The sequence below is a fragment of the Leptodactylus fuscus genome, chromosome 9 (assembly GCF_031893055.1).
Source record: "Leptodactylus fuscus isolate aLepFus1 chromosome 9, aLepFus1.hap2, whole genome shotgun sequence".
Classification (NCBI taxonomy): Eukaryota; Metazoa; Chordata; class Amphibia; order Anura; family Leptodactylidae; genus Leptodactylus; species Leptodactylus fuscus.
In genome coordinates this window covers 41,825,991-41,842,701 of record NC_134273.1, presented here as the reverse complement: position 1 = coordinate 41,842,701, position 16,711 = coordinate 41,825,991, and the positions used below count along the sequence as shown (strand labels likewise).

General features: G+C 43.6%; 1 protein-coding gene across 3 annotated transcripts in view; it reads left to right on the top strand.

The window, feature by feature from the left end:
• The window catches only part of TMEM184B (transmembrane protein 184B), a 51,730-nt gene extending 39,894 nt beyond the window's left edge, over positions 1 to 11,836 (top strand). For 2 of the 3 annotated variants that reach the window (XM_075287277.1, XM_075287278.1), the window contains exons 8-11: positions 2,154 to 2,323; positions 2,983 to 3,177; positions 5,918 to 5,941; positions 8,632 to 11,836. In XM_075287277.1, the coding sequence (XP_075143378.1) occupies positions 2,154 to 2,323; positions 2,983 to 3,177; positions 5,918 to 5,941; positions 8,632 to 8,870 (628 nt within the window). In that variant the 3' untranslated portion in view covers positions 8,871 to 11,836. The remainder of the gene's footprint in view (positions 1 to 2,153; positions 2,324 to 2,982; positions 3,178 to 5,917; positions 5,942 to 8,631) is intronic. The other variant, XM_075287279.1, reaches the window with a different exon arrangement.
• The last annotated feature ends 4,875 nt before the right edge of the window (positions 11,837 to 16,711 follow it).

Genomic DNA, 16,711 nt, shown 5'->3' with positions numbered 1-16,711 from the left:
CCATCATTTCACCGGTGATCATCTCTGCTGCCTGCACACGTGTGGGCTTTAGCGCAAGAAGCAGGGACGATTGCTGATCCCTGCTGCTGCTTAGTTTAAAGGGATCAGGGCTTAGGGACAGTGGGCAGGAGATGAATGTTACTCCTGAGCACTGTTTAAAGCTAATTGTGTAGCGACAGTAGTTATACTGTGTATGGGGGCGGGGGATAAGGAGCATACAGTGAGGAGGCACAATAATAGGGCACTATACTGTATGGGGGACACTAATGTCCCATTAGTTCCCCCACTCTCAGTATAATGCTACTCAATGCCCCCACCCTCAGTATAATGCTCCCTAATGCCCCCACTCACTGTATAAATTTCCTTAGTACCCCCTCCCACAGTATAATAGTCATCCCATTCCCCCATAAAGTCAGACGCATCTTTTTATCTTAAAATTAATGTAAAGATTGGACATGTTCAGCTCAGACCTTTACTTGATGGCAGAACCCTGTCAGTGGACCTTTACTAAAACTAGTTGAGTACCCTTGTTGTATAAAATGCTCATCTTAAAGGCCTAACCATGTACAACAATTTAGTACACATAAACGTTAATGGGATTTCTGCTCCATTTCTGCACAAAGCTGTATCTATTGGACCTAAGACTACTTGGATAAAATAGAACTTGGCTTATATTTCTATATCCTTGTTCTGTAGATATATTTCTATCTGAATACTGACATCCTGGCTCATGTGTTTCCTATTAATATTATAAAGGTGAAAGTTTGTGAGTTTGGATGTTTGTGGGTTTGTGTGTTTGGATGTTTGTTCCTCAATCACAGCCAAACGGCTGAATGGATTTTGGGCAAATTACACACACACACATATTGCCCAGGAAAATGTAATAGGCTACTTTAAATGTGGGTCACTCACCCCAAATCGCCACCGTGACCTTCCAAAGAACCCTCCTGCACGGCTGTAGCAGCTGGCATTCCGCCAGCGCTGGTCTGTGCACGCACCTCCTATTAGTGCATGGCAGGCTGTGGGCGGGCTCTGGAGCCAGGGCTGCGGCACCATAGGTTGGGAGCTGAAGGTGGGCGTGCTGATTCAGCAGGGACACAGTGAGCAAGATGGCGGCAGCCCACATGGTCCTGACGCCGCAGCTATCCCACACCGCCTACACACTTCGCGGACGGCTAAGGAGGAGGCTGCTGCACCCGAAACACCACATAACAGGTCAGTGCAGCGGGTACAGGGGGTTGGGGAGGGGGTGTCCCGGGGGGAGTGTCCCTAGGTCGGTGTCCCCAGGGATCAACCACATTCCCCAGCTTCATGTCCCCCCCCTACATTGGCCCCAGTGTAGTTGGACTCACCTTGCCACGCTCCCCCGCAACTCTCTCCGCTCGCTCACTGCACATAGGTGTCGGGCGGCTGGCTGCATATGGCAGGTAGACTGCAATAGAGGCGCCGGTATTCTGCAATGCACTGCAAAATACCAGTGCCTCTATTGCAGTCTACCTGCCTAGGCTGCAATAGAAGCAAAAGACTGACAGGCCAGGGAGGCAGCGCAAGGCTTCCGGCTGTCATAGCAACCTGACGCCGACCCCGCTCTGCCTCATATATGCCACACGCAGCCCGCCGCCTGACAACTATGTGGAGAGAGCGGCGGGGGGAGCGTGGCAAGGTGAGTCCAACTACACTGGGGCTGATGGGGGGGGGGGACATGAAGCTGGGAGCAGAGTTGGGGGGACAAGAAACTGGGGGCAGAGATGGGGGGGGGGACGAAACTGGGGGCAGAGATGGGGGAACAAGAAACTGGGGGCAGAGATGGGGGGACAAGAAACTGGGGGCAGAGATGGGGGGACAAGAAACTGGGGGCAGAGATGGGGGGACATGAAGCTGGGAGCAGAGATGGGGGAACAAGAAACTGGGGGTAGAGATGGGGGGAACAAGAAACAGGGGGCAGAGATGTCGGGGACAAGAAATATAAGCTGTTCAGCGCCACCGCCAACCCGCAGATGAAGTCGCAGGTAACTGCTAGTTATCCATAAACTATTACAGCTGTGGTTAGAGCATCTAGAATAATCCTTCTTCTATTATTACTGCTGGGTGTAGATGCAGATGTTGCATTTTGTACCTGTATTACTTCTAACGTAGTATTCCTGTCATTGCAGTGTGGCCAGTGGTTACCTCTATGTGACAATTATATACAACATCTCGGTCAGCCTGGCGCTCTATGCTCTGTTTCTGTTTTACTTTGCCACACGAGAGCTGCTTAGCCCCTACAGCCCTGTGTTAAAGTTCTTCATGGTGAAGTCAGTGATTTTCCTTTCCTTCTGGCAAGGTGAGATAAAACATCTTGATGTCACGACCATACAGGTGAATATTCACATACACTTATGCTTTGCTTCAGTGGAACTATGGGGAGTCTTCATAGTATGCCTGTAATATGGATGTTAAAATGCAGATAACTTAGGTCAAGTTTTAGGTGACCATAAGAACACAAATCCAGGTCACAGTAGGGATTTGTGTTGTAGATGTGTCTAAATCCTGAAAGGTTACCTAAGCTGATACACTGTAACAAACTGCAAGTGTGTAAAAGTAGGACTAAGTCAGGATGTGCTTTCAACCATGAATTATAAAGAAGGTTTCCTTCCACTGACAACTGGCACTTCTTGAAGATGGTGAGGAATATAAAGACAAAATGTATTCAAAAAGAACATAAATTTTACATGGCAGAAAACGGCTACTGGGGCTCTCAGCATAAATCTATGACTATTCCACAATAAAATCTACATACATTATATACCTTAGCACTGTGACCATTGAAACCTTGACTCCGTGACTGTTCCACAAGTCAGTTAGCTGAAGACAAATTCCTTTTAGCAGGGCCTACATTTCAGCTGTAGGTTATGGATTGTGGAAAAGGCAGATCCTGTCTCCTGTGCTTCTTACACATATCTGTGTTTACATTGTAATGGTGGTTTTGCTTTTGTCTTGCAGGGATGCTTTTGGCTATACTGGAAAAGTGTGGAGCCATCCCAAAAATCCATTCAGCGGAGGTTACTGTGGGGGAGGGCACAGTCGCTGCTGGGTACCAGAACTTTATTATCTGTGTGGAAATGTTCTTTGCAGCAATAGCTCTGCGTTATGCTTTTACTTATAAAGTATACCTAGACAAGAGGTTGGATGCCCAAGGTGAGTGCGGCCATCTCCCGCTTCCATTATTAATATACATATATTTCCAGATTGAGTAGTATTGCTCACACTTTAAGGGTTTGTATGGGATTTATTAATAGATGACATTTCCTCAGGACAGGTCATGAATTGAAGATCACTGGGGGTCCAGGACCCCCACAGATCAGCTATTTGCAGTGGTTCTCTCTGAGCACTGCTTCTGCTTCACAGGCCATGTGCCGCCACACTTGTTGGCCACATGGCCTGTTTGCAACTCAGTCCCTTTCAAGTGAATGGGTTGAGCTGCAGCACCAGACACAGCCATAATACAATTGCTTGGTGTGTGAAGAGGACCCAAACATTGTACATACAGCAGGTGTCAGAGTCCTGCTGACCTTCAGTCAATGTCCTTCCTCAGGATAGGTCATTGGTTATTGAGTATTGATGCCATACAAGGGGACGAGAGAGGTGTTTGCAGACAATATGTGACCTGTATCTGCATAGATATAATGAACTACTTACAGTATAATCACTAGCTCATCTATAGAGCTCTACAGCAATGCTGGATACATGACTACAATAACAAGTATAAGCTATCTTGACCAAAAAGATAGAGTGCTCTCTATTCACTATAGCTAACACTTTCACGTCCAGTGATGTAAAAGTTAAAGTGGATGCCTGGGACTCCCCCAAAAAAGTCTTCTTTTCCAGAAACCTGTGTATGGGCCGTTCCTCGGTATTGAAGCTCATCCTCCCCCACTTAGGTGAATACTGGACAGAGCCCAAGGACAGGCATAGCACTGTTTCTGGGAAAGAAAACAAACTTTTTTCCATATTCTTGGGCAACCTCCTTAAGTGTTACTGGTAGTAAGGGGCTAAATAATAAGCCTTCTACCAGCAACAGGGCTGACTCCAACATGGCACTGAATGAAAAGCTATGGAAAGAGAAATCCTACTGATCCATCCTGAGATCTCCTTTATAATAAATGGAATATTACAATATGTCACTGTAAAGCAATACAGACGTTATAGCAAAGTAATCAAAACCTATTGCCATCACTTCCTTAAAGGGGCCGGCCACTTTCAGACCAATGTTATTGTTTATATAATTAAAAGTTGTACAATTTTCTGTATCAAGTCCTCACAGTTTTCTAAATCTCTGCTTGCTTTCATTTATTCTGCTTACTTACAGAGGATAAAAATCAGCCCATGCCCATGTGATCTACAGTCTGTGGTCATGTGATATATGGTACATAGTCAGGTGATCTACAGTCTGTGGTCATGTGATATATGGTACATGGTTATGTGAGCTACAGTCTGTGGTCATGTGATATATGGTACATGGTTATGTGATCTACAGTCTGTGGTCATGTGATATATGGTACATCGTCAGGTGATGAGCACACAGATGAACAGCTTGTTACCAGGCAGATGACTAATTACTGTGCTGTGACTATAACGAGCTGTGCACCAGTGTGTCCCTCACATGACCATGGACCGTAGATCACATGACCACTGGAAGTAAGCAGAATAAATGACAGCTGGCAGAGATCTAGAAAACTGTGAAGAATTGATACAGAAAGTATATTGTAAAATTATACAACCATTATTATACAAACAATAATATTTGTCTCTCAGTATTGGCCTGATACTGGACAACCCCTTTAAAGGAGTTGTTCCTGATTTTCAGGACAAAGGGAAGGGGCCAGGAAGGTGAACAACAACAACAAAAAAAAGTTATGTATGTCCTCTGCGCTCCAGCGTGTGCCGCCACTGTCCAGTCCATTGCGTGCCATGCCTTTGCTACTAGAATTCCTGCTCCCCATGTGACTGCTGAAGCCAATCTGTAGCCATAGGAAAGGAAACAGTGACAATATTCACTGACATCACTGGTTCCTTTCCTGACACTGCTGGTTGGTCAGAGGTCAAGTGCACCTCAGGATTTCCACTGGCAAAGGCACAGTGCGCTGCTGGATCGGACATAAGCAGTTGACACTGGAGGGTCGGGTACAGGTGAATATATGTCTGTTGTTTGCTGCTTTTTTTTTTGGTTTTTAATGTCTCACCTTCCCCAACCTCCTCCTTGAGTCTGTGGACAACCCCTTTTAAGTAAAATGTACAAGGAACAATCTTAGTGTCATTTCTGGACCTCTTTTCCAAGGGTGTCTGTTCATACAGTAGACATGTTATGTTTCTGCCACATATTTCTTGTGTGGTAGAGGCACTCTGCCCCCTAGTGGCTGTCGTCACAATGACACCTATTCCTTAAGTGTTCATTAAACACTTTCTGTTTTGTTTTGTTCTACAGTATATTCGGTAAGGGGGAGGGCTACCCTACCTATAAACCCTACAGATTATTCCCTGTTATAGCAGTTTGGACATGACCGTGCTTTCTGATCTTGTTCAGCATTTCTCCTGTGCCGGGCTCTCTTCCAGCTCTAGGTTGCCTAGTCAGCAGTCGTGTGCTTAGTGGGGTTAAACCTTTCTCAGCTGCTCTGGTGCTGAATGTCTAATCCCGGGGAATATGTAAAGAATGTGTAGACTTCATGTTGGACACCTCTCCATGGTTGTGGAGAAGTGCTGACTGTGAGCGTCCTGCCTGGGAGTCTCTTGTGATCCTAGCCCATTCTCTGTGTGACTCATCAATGTATGAGCCTCATATGATGTGCACTCAGTTCTTCCACTTGCGATCTCTGTATAACCTCTGTATTTCTTGATCCTGTCCTTTCTCTCTTTTGTTTCCCTTGCTTTTGCCCTGCAGCCGTTCCAACCTACGGTCCATATGGTAGGTACAGCTCTGTCTGCTTCATAAATCTGCTGTTTTATTTACTGCTTCCTTTCCTTCTTATTGACAGTCATCTTGCATTAGGCTGGTGTATTTTTGGAAAGTGAAATGCATGAGAAGACATTTAACATCTGACATTACCAACATGTCACCTGATCTGCACCAGCAATGACTTCATACTGCCGTCCATTCTTTACATTAACATCATATGACCGTGCCCATAAGGGACAGGGCGCTCCGCTAACAATATTGTTTCTCTACACTGCATTGCCATTGACTTTTTATGATGTGTTCTAAGATATTCTATATAATCCTACCCATAAGCATAGCTTTCTGCATGGTTAACATGCTCATACATTCTGAAGATTTTCTTATGTCTTTAGAGCTTCAAAGAATAATTGTGTTTTTATTTCTATTTTATTTACCAATTTTACTTCCTTTTTATTAAAGAAGGCGTGCTGTAAAGCCTCTCCTTAGCAAGGTCCTTATTGAGCATTGCTAAAGAGACTCCATTCCATGTGTGCATAGGCCAAACCAACCAAAAAAATTATGGGAAAAACCCCAGAAATGAAATATGCATCCGTATACAAACCATTAACTACGGATAAAATAGGAGAGAAAAAACTGCAAAGGCAAAATCATTGACGTCATTAAGACACAAAACATGCGATGGCCAATAAGTATAATACATTTGCTGTCTATAGCTGTTATGTTATTATACGGAATATAAATAATGTGAAAAAAATTCATATTCATAATGTATCTGACAAAGAGTTACTTAGATTAAAAAAAAACATGTAAAAAGGGCAGATGGCCTAATTTGTATCAATGTCTAGTAATGTACCGCGTGTAGAGGTTCTGCTATATACACTACCTATGGCTGCTGTTACTTGCAGGCTCCTTAACTGGCCTCTGCTGGCCTTGCCCTCTTTTCAGATCAGTCTATAGTATTAATAAAATCACATTTTTGTTGATGTTCCTACCTAATATACCCATAGTACCCCATAGACCCCTCAGGATGCCTTGTACGGCAAAACATATCCATGGGGGGGGGCACAAATATTGATTTTAATAGCAGTCTGTGCCGTGTCTGGCAGTTCTCACTATGGGGAATTGACCCTTTTCTCTCCATTGTTAGCACAGTGATCTGCAGATATTGTTGCTGTGGTAATAACCTATGTGCTCTACATACATTACATAGGTGGAATGTGAGAAATACAATATTAGGTGAGATTACATCTGCGGCACCGATTCTGTATTTTAATCTTGCTGGTGAAGGTGCAATAAAAGTTATGTTTCAATGAGGTAGTAAATCAGAATAATCTACATTAAAATTAGGGGGGTTTTTTTGGCCCCTATAAGGTCACATTTTGCTATTAAGGTTGTGCTATACACACTGTCTATGGCTTCTTAACCCCAGGTACTTCTACTGTCCTTGTCCTCTGTTATATCAGTCTGTAGTGTTATTAAACCCTAATACAACTTCTTCTTTTTTTTTTTTTTTTTTTTTTTTTTTTTATATGTCCCCACCTGTAGTTACTGAGTCCTGCATTGCAGTACTGAATCCCTCTCGTGTACCCCTTCACATTGTGTTCTTGTCAGCCAGATAGTGACCAGGTATAGATTTGTGGGGTTTATAGCAGAGCGATGTAGGGCTCAGGGATTACAGGCACCGTTAGCCGACTTTCACACGACTGAGGTGCAATACAGCTTTGAAAAACGTCCATGTTCACAGTCTTTTTGCAACCGAGTCGCACCTGTTTTCACGGATCACTCATAAGTTATAGTGTATGGAGGGATCCATGAAAATGGGTTAAAAAAAAATAGTCCCCATTCACATAAAGAAATACTAATGGTGCCGCGTGATGGCCGTTATATACACAGCCGTCAGATATCTGATTTCAGTGTTTGTGTGAATAAAGAGTAAGGCGCAGACATAAAAAAAGGAGTAGGTTTGATGACTATAGAGCGGGATGGTAGAAACAGGTTAAGGAGCTTCTGCAAGTAACACTAGCCGTAGCCAGAACACATTCTCCTTAGCAATGGGAAGAAGTGCGCTGATAAGCAGAGACTATAGTGATGACTTTTAATAAAGGGAAGTACCGTAAACTCTGTTAACAAAGGATATTGCCATATATGTTCCCCATACATCCTCCTACAGAGTAGTATTAAACAGGAGGAAAAAAAAGAAATAAACAATGCACTTTAAGAAGTGATGTAGATGAGACCAGTTGGGTTTTGTTTTTGATTTTTATTAAGCTGATCCTTTAGGGGTAAACCCTAGCGGGGATGTCTGGCTGCCAATCACTATTCCCAAGCCAATCCTATTTTAGTATCACACATGGTTACATATTAAGGAAACTGGGGTGTATATTTCGGTCATATCACATCAACGACTATATGTAAAGAGTGACCGTCACCTCTACTCGTATTCTCCATGAAATAACCATTGTGGATAGTTTTTCTCAAAACTCAGTATTGTGCCGGTCCTCTGTTATTCCTACTAGAAATGTAGATTGAGTGTTACTTGTTGGGGGGGGGGGGGGGGGGGTGTCTGTGTAGAGAAAGAGAATTGTGACACCCAGCTGTCAATTTAAACATGACTTATTGGTAGTAATAACAGAGGGATTACACGATACGGTTTTAATTTGCCTAATTATTTTCATCTTAAATTGTGTTTTGCTTTCCAGGCCGCTGCGCCCCCATGAAGAGCATCTCAAGTAGTCTGAAGGAGACTATGAATCCTCATGACATTGTCCAGGACGCCATCCATAACTTCTCACCGGCCTATCAGCAGTACACACAGCAGTCTACGTTGGAGCAGGGCTCAAGCTGGCGCAATGGACAAATAATCTCTCGTTCCCAGAGTCTGTCAGGCGCCCGTGACACAGAGAAGACCCTACTGCTGAGCTCCGATGATGAATTCTGATCTGCAAGAAGAGACGGCCTGACTGACTTCTAGGGGCAAGGACTTGGCTGCAAGACTCTTCAGATTTCTGGTTTACTTTTACCAAATTCTGTGCTGCCTTTTTTCTTTACGGAGTCCATTGAAAATCGGCAATATCAGTATAGAGAGGCATTATAGGGGTTTTTAGTGACGAAGGTTTGTTGTAGGTTGCGATCATATTTTTGTATAAGCTAAAGAGATGCCGTGTGTGACATTTCCTGCTGCCAATTTCATGTTTTATATTAGTCGCTGTAAGGACCAGGACCATATTGTAGCTGGATTTTATATTGCAACAAAACTCTGGAACCAACATGATCTTATAGCGCTAGGAGATCACCCACCATGCTTGATGCGTGAATTGGTGTTTTTTGTCATTTTAGGTACAAGGACCCTTTTGGCATCCATCTGCTCTATAGAAGCCTATGGAAATGTTTCAGTATAGGTCTGGATAGCTTCCATACTTATCTGCTGAGGGATGGATCACAACCTGCAACAAATCTAAAAACATTTGTAGCACTTCTCCCTCCTGCCCTTTTAAGATACGTCCACAGGGGGTACATAAGAATATCTGTTGTAAAATCCACATGTTTTAGGGCATGCAACATGGAGGAGGAATTTGAGGAAACTTCTGTCTAAAATTCCTTTTCCATCCCCCCTTCTGTTTTCCCCTGTGGTTTTCTCATTCTCAGATGGAGGAGCAAATCATTACAGTGGCTCAGGCTGTGGGTTCTACGGCTGAATCGGCTGCAGAATTCACTGTAAGGTCGAGCAGGACGCTTATTTTTTTGTTCGGCATCCTGCTTCGGTGTCTGCTTCTCATTGAAAACAATGGGATGCAGAATAAGGGCAAAATTTGGAGCTGATTTTGAGGAAGAATCTACCTGTAATTCAGCACCAACTTCCCCCATGTGAACAGGCCTTTACATGTGGATTTTGTTGTACATTTGAAGAATACTTCATCTTATTCAGCACAAAGGGCACAATCCACTGTGAAAAATCCACAAACAGAATTGACCAACTCTAGATTTGGACCGTGTAAATTTTTGCGCAGAAATGTTTTCACTGTGTGTGGATAAGATTTGTTGAAAGGATTTTGCAGGGCTAAAATATTGATGTCCTATTCTAAGGATGGGTTATCAATAGAGATGAGCGAGTACTATTCGAAACAGCCGTTTCGAATAGCACGCACCCATAGAAATGAATGGAAGTGGCCGGCACACAGACTTTGCCGGCGGACAGCCGCTTAACCGCCTGCGTGCCGGCTGCGTCCATTTATTCCTATTGTATTGTGTGCTATTCGAAACAGGAGTTTCGAATAGTACTCGCTGATCTCTAGTTATCAATATTAAATTATTGAAGGTCCATCCCGAGCACTCCCAATGATCAGCAGGCACAGAGAATGGAGCAGGGAGCAGACAGCTCTGGTCTCTGTGTAGTGGCCAGATCAGGTACCGCATACATTTGAATAAGAGCTTAGCTGCAGTGATTCATTCCTCCCACTAGACCTTGAACAGAACTGTCTGCTGCCTACTCAATTGCCTGCATATCACCTACAGAGAATAGCGGATTGGTGGGGGGTCTAACACCCAGCACCCCCATCAATCTGATATCGAGGAACCCTATTCTTAGGATCGATCATCTATATTTTTTAGCTGGGAAAACCTCTTTAAACTCTAGTCCACTTTGCTGCTACTATAGTAAACTCTCTTGCAAATCGAAATCTTGAATGTGTGAACATACCCTTAGTGTGGCAGCTTTGTACTCTGTGGCTTTCCATTACAAACGGCGGATACCATTCTGCCCTATGACTCTGTTGTCACTGGGTTATTTCCCAGGTTAACTCTTTAGTTATGTAGTGGTTTTGATTGCGGCAATTTTTTTTTTCTGAACACTGCCCAAAAACAGTGCTGTCTAGGAAGGTCACTGGGGTCACTTCACATATCCCTTTCCATTTCCCTATGTCATTATTTACACATCCTATAAAAAATTTTGAAGGGGTTTTCCAGTTTCAAGAAATAAAGCAGCTTTATTGTTTAATGAAAAGCTATGCAGTTACTGGGGACACTTTTTGTTTGAACACCATATTGTGTGGTATGTTATTGTGATCTCTCCTTGTAACCATTGAATGAGAATCTTTAGGCTTGGTGGTGCACTGGCAGCGTACACAGTATACTGGTCAGTTGCACTCCATTGTGTTGTACAATATCAGCATAGTGGATGAGGTCTATGCATTTCATCCATATCCTGCAAATAAAATCCACAAGGCAAAGTGATGCATGACGACTGCATGTCACATATGATTGCTGGGTTTACCAGCGGGTTTGAAACCTGTGGAAGTGGTTCCTATAGGTGAGCTACAGTATAAACCACTCCAGAAATTCAGCAGCGTGTACATCAAAGGATATAAAGCTGTTCTGCCATGTGACTCTACCGTAAAGATCTGATGTACGTCCATTACATGACCAGGACAACTTTGCATCCTCTGAGGATAAACCATAAAGACTCCCATTCACTGTATACAAGCAGAGATCTTGATAACAGACTTGACACAGGGGCAGGTTTATTTATCCAGTCTTACATTTAGACAGTGTAAACTTAGACCAGTCAGTCTAAACATGCATTAGATTTATCTCAGTAGTTCATAACATAACACATCTTTAGACACTATCTAATGTTATACCACTTACCGTATTTTACGGACTATAAGGCTCACTGGACTATAAGCCGCATTGCCCATGAGCGCCTTATAGTCCGTCTCGGTTCATATATAAGGCGCACCGGACTATAAGCCGCAGTCCGGTGCGCATTATATGTTCTTGAAAGCGGCGGCAGGCAGACTTTGCCAGCGGCCGCTTAACCCCCCGCGTGCCAGCCGCTTCTATTGGAAGCGCTCGGCAGGCGAGGAGGGGCTCTATCAGCAAAATCATGCTGATAGAGCCCAACCGTAATGTTGTGAAACTTACCGAGCGGTGCAGGGTGGGCGGGCATTCAGGCCTCCTCTTCCTCCGATGTTCCGTCCTCCTCCTCCGCCGCTCGCTGATAATGGCCTGGGCGCATGCGCAGTAGTAGAAGCATTATGATATTGCGCCACGGCCATTATCAGCGAGCGCCGGAGGAGAAGGACGGAACATCGGAGGAAGAGGAGGCCTGAATGCCCGCTCGCCCTGCACCGCTCGGTAAGTTTCACGTTCTGTTTCAGCGTGACAGCAGGGCTGCCGGACACTTCCTATTCATTTCTATGGGAGCCGACATGCGAGCGCTCCCCATAGAAATGAATGGACTGCTTTTTTCCATTCATTTCTATGGGGAGCGCTCGCATGCCGGCTCCCATAGAAATGAATGGGAAGTGTCTGTCCATTCATTTCTATGGGGAGCGCTCGCATGTCGGCTCCCATAGAAATGAATAGGAAGTGTCCGGCAGCCCTGCTGTAACGCCGGCGTGTACGGCTGTGATACACGCCGGCGTTCTGTAGTGTGAATGCACCCTTACGGTGCCTTTTATGTATGTATGGAAGCGGCACGCAGACTTTGCCGCCGCTTCCATCCATATATAAGGCGCACCGGACTATAAGCCGCACTTACGATTTCTGAGGAAATCGTAGGTTTTTATGTGCGCCTTATAGTCCGGAAAATATGGTATTTATTGGCTTAATAGCAAAATAGCCAACATTTTTCACACTTTTTGGTGCAAAAAGTGGGTTATTGGTACAAATGATGTGAGAATTCTGGTGCATTGTTATTACATCTGTGGATATAAAAGTGTAAGAACAATTTATTGTAGGGGGAGCTTTTTGTTTGCAGAAATTGGAAAACTCCCGAGGTCTCCTACACACACACACACACACACACACACACACACACACAGGCACTCGCACATTGTTTGTAAAATCTTTAAACAAACCCCCCCCCCCCAAAAAAAACAAAAAAAACCCCGCAATGTCAGGTATTTTTAATGTTTGTTTTTTTTGGAGGGGGGGGGGAGGGGTTACACTTTTGCCTGGTATCCGTCCGGTGCGATTCCGCCTTAAGATCAGAAAAACAGATTTGGAACGGTATGCAAACAGTCCATTTATAGACCCATTCACTTCAGTGGGTTTTTAAAACAATCCGCAGGTGTCAGTTTTCAGCCTCTTCGCCGTGTATCCACCCTTTTGGACATAAACTAGGCAGACATGTAGGACTTTGTGTCTGTCCAAAAAATAAGGATATACAGCGGAGAGGCTGAAAACTGACACCTGTGGATTGTTTTAAAAACCCATTGAAGTGAATGGGTCTATAAATGGACTGTTTGCATACCGTTCCAAATCTGTTTTTCTGATCTTAAGGCGGAATCACGCTGGACAGATACCAGGCACAAGTGTGAACGAAGCATCAGGCTGTAGAAAAAGTCCTATCCTGAGCAGGCTGCAAATTGTAGGCTTTATAACTTGCTATAGACCTAAAAGTCATCTGACCACAGCACGACACACACACACACACTGCACGGCTCTGAGCAGCTGACTGGTTGTTTATTTCTAACTTTATAATAATAATTTCTAGTTTTATGGGCCATATTACATATACATATTGGCCTTGCTATGAACAGGAACTGCTCTGATGTTGCTTCAGTGCTGTATAGTATTGTATATGTATAGTAAGTACTCTGATCTCCAGCTAGTGACTGGACAGTGACAGCAGGGCAGGATAGAATACATCTGTCAGTTTCTAATTTCGGGCCACTGGCACAAAGCGTCACAGTCTAGATGAGTGGTGATGGATGAGCTGCATCTGAGTACTTTTCTGGCTTATATATTTCATAATATATTTAAAGGGATTTTCCTATATTCCAAACTTATCACCTATTCCATGAGATAAGTGTCTAGTCTGAGTTAGATTACTTAGACCACTTAGTTATGTCCGACAGTCAGATTTTGGAGTGGCAGTGCACATGCTCAGTTACTGCTCCATTCAAATAAGTGACCGAGTGATCAGTCCTGATCAGACACTTCTCACCTACGGTACCTATCTATTGTAATATATCCAGAGTATGGGTATTCCCCTTTGGGTATGTTCACACAGAGTTTTTTGAAAGTGGATTCTGAGTCGGAACATTCATTTTAGCAAGAGTCAGGCTGATTTTTTTTTCCTGCAGTGTGTGTGTAATATATATATATATATATATATATATATATATATATATATATATATATATATATATATATATATAAGCAAAAAGAAGCTTCATGACCTTTCTTTAGGTGGCTTCTGCCCTGCAAAGCCGATTGAAATGAATAAGAGGCAGAGAAAAATCTCATTCTTTGTAGCAGTTTTTTCTGCCCTCCATTCATTTCATTATTTCATTGGGCTTTACAAGGTGGGATCTGCTAACACAAAGAACCCACGTGGCGAAGTATAGGAAAAAAATGTGGCTGAAATGCATTGCGTTTTTTTTCTCAGCATTTTTTCATTGCGATTTTGCAGTTTCCCTCTGTGACTTTCTGCCAGAAAACGCCAGCGTTTACGCAGGTATTATTGACACTGCAATTTTTGAGAGTGCAGATTTTTTTCTGCAGTATGTGGGTGGTATTAGCCCAGAATCCCATCCACTTTGCAGGTACTGTAAAATGCTGCATTTTTGCAACATAGAACTTCAGCCTAAAAAAAGGTCATGACTAGTGTTGAGCGAGTAGTATTCGATCTATTACCTTGCCGGCATAGGAATGCGTGTAATCGGCCGAACACCGAGGAGTTAAACGCTTCGAATATTTGAAGCGTTTAACCGCTTGGTGTTCGGCCGATTACACGCATTCCTATGCCGACGAGGTATTCGATCCAATACTACTCGCTCAACACTAGTCATGTTGCTTCTTTTTTGCCTTTAGCCAAAAATAATCAACTAGAGGGAAAAAAATCTGCCTGACACCCGCTGAAATAAATGGGGGAGGAGTTGGGAGGCTTTTTGTGAGCATCAGTGCTGAGCACAGGACAGACTGCAGATCTAGTCTGCCCTGTGTTTGTGCTGACAGCTCACATATAATCTATATGAATTGTTCCCCTTTAAAGGAATTCTAACTCGTAGGAATAGCCTTATGAAAGGCTATTCTTCTCCTACCTTTAGATGTCTTCTCCACGCTGCCGTTAAGTAGATATTCCTGGTTTTCTTCGGTATGCAAATGAGTTTTCTCGCAGCACTGGGGGCGTTCCCCTGCACTCAAACAGCAATGGGGGCATCTCTGCTTGAAAACTCTGCAGCACTGCCTTATCATCTTTTCTCTGCCGTGTCTTTTTCCAGCGATTCTGTCTTCTGTGTCTAAATCCCATGCATGGACTTCAGGCAGAGCCGACTGTGCATGTCTGTGGCCATTTTTTTGTTGCCACTTACATGAGTGTACTGTGCAATGCAGTACGCTCGTGTAAGCGGCCATAAGAAAATGGCCGCAGACATGCGCAGTCGGCTGTGCCCGAAGCCAGAGCCAACTGCGCATGCCTGGGATTTAGAAGACCAGCGCCGGAAGAAGACATTGCAGAGGATGCTGCGGAGAGGCGTGCCAGTAGAAGATAGAGGCGACGCTGGCGAGTTTTCAAGCAGCACAGGGGACCATGATTATCTACCGAACGGTGCCGTGGAGAAGATTTCTAAAGATAGAAGAATAGACTTTCTTAAGGCAATTCCTACGTGTTAGTATTAAAATATGGGATTCTAATGCTAGACTCCCTTTAAGATAGCAGCCCTTCTCAATGGGCGCTGTTTCCTGCCATACTGGACAAATGCTGGAATCTGTGGGACCACCCAGGAGATCAGAATCTGGTCCATAACTGCTGCATCACCTACAGTCAGGCTGTCTTCCTGCATCTTACATTTGCTTTTCTGTGTTAGAAAATATTTATATTTATTAAAAAAAAAAAAAAAAATTAAAAAGTGGCGAACAGACATAAATGACCCATTATGCCCTTTCGCTTTTCCCCTGCATTATTTAACTCTTTCACTGTCAGCCTGCAGCCCTCGTCTGCTCTGATAGCGGAGGAATAAATAAATCGGGTATATTTTTATAAATATTTGTAGATATTTTTTTCTCTATTATGTTGCAGTGATAATAACCGTTCCGATGTATGTAGTCACTGCAGACATGTAATCTTCCTATACACCTGTAGGTGCTCTATGTGGTGACTGTGGCTTGCAATGAGATATTTGCAGTGAAGGAGGAAGTAGCCGTACGCACCTCAGGACTCGTGTATCCTAGCAAAGCATTATATAGAACACTATCCCTTTAATGTAGAGAAATTGTGGAAACTGCTTGGATCGAGGGATCCTTGAACGATCCCATTTAGGTGCAATATTATGTATAAGTCTGGACTGGGAGATGTTGGGCGATTGTGTGGAATTTTATTTTTTGTGTTTCTTTAAATAAAAAAAAAAGTTCAACTATTGATGGACTGTGTAAATTGTTCCCAGAGCTTTGCTGCAAATATTCGTAGGAGGGCAATACTCAAATCAGCTTTCCTTCCAAAATAAATAAAGAAGGTAAGAAGTTATGAGCCGCCATTCTTCAGAAGAAAGGTCTTTTAGAAATGGTAGACCACGTAGGAATTACTGGAAATCGATGCGTCATGATTTTATTTTGCAATCACAGCTTTATTTAGGTCCAAGAGAAATTTACTCCAGACGGGTAAAAAAACAGAGCACGTAGCTGGTAGGAGGCATTGGCACAGCAGACAGACAGACTGGCAGTGGGCAGCAGACTACAGGCTGGCTGCAGACAGGAGACACAGGCCTATGAGGGATTTTACTGACAAAAGTCAGGACACTTAGGAAGCCTGCTATTTTTCAGATGCAGAGTTGAACA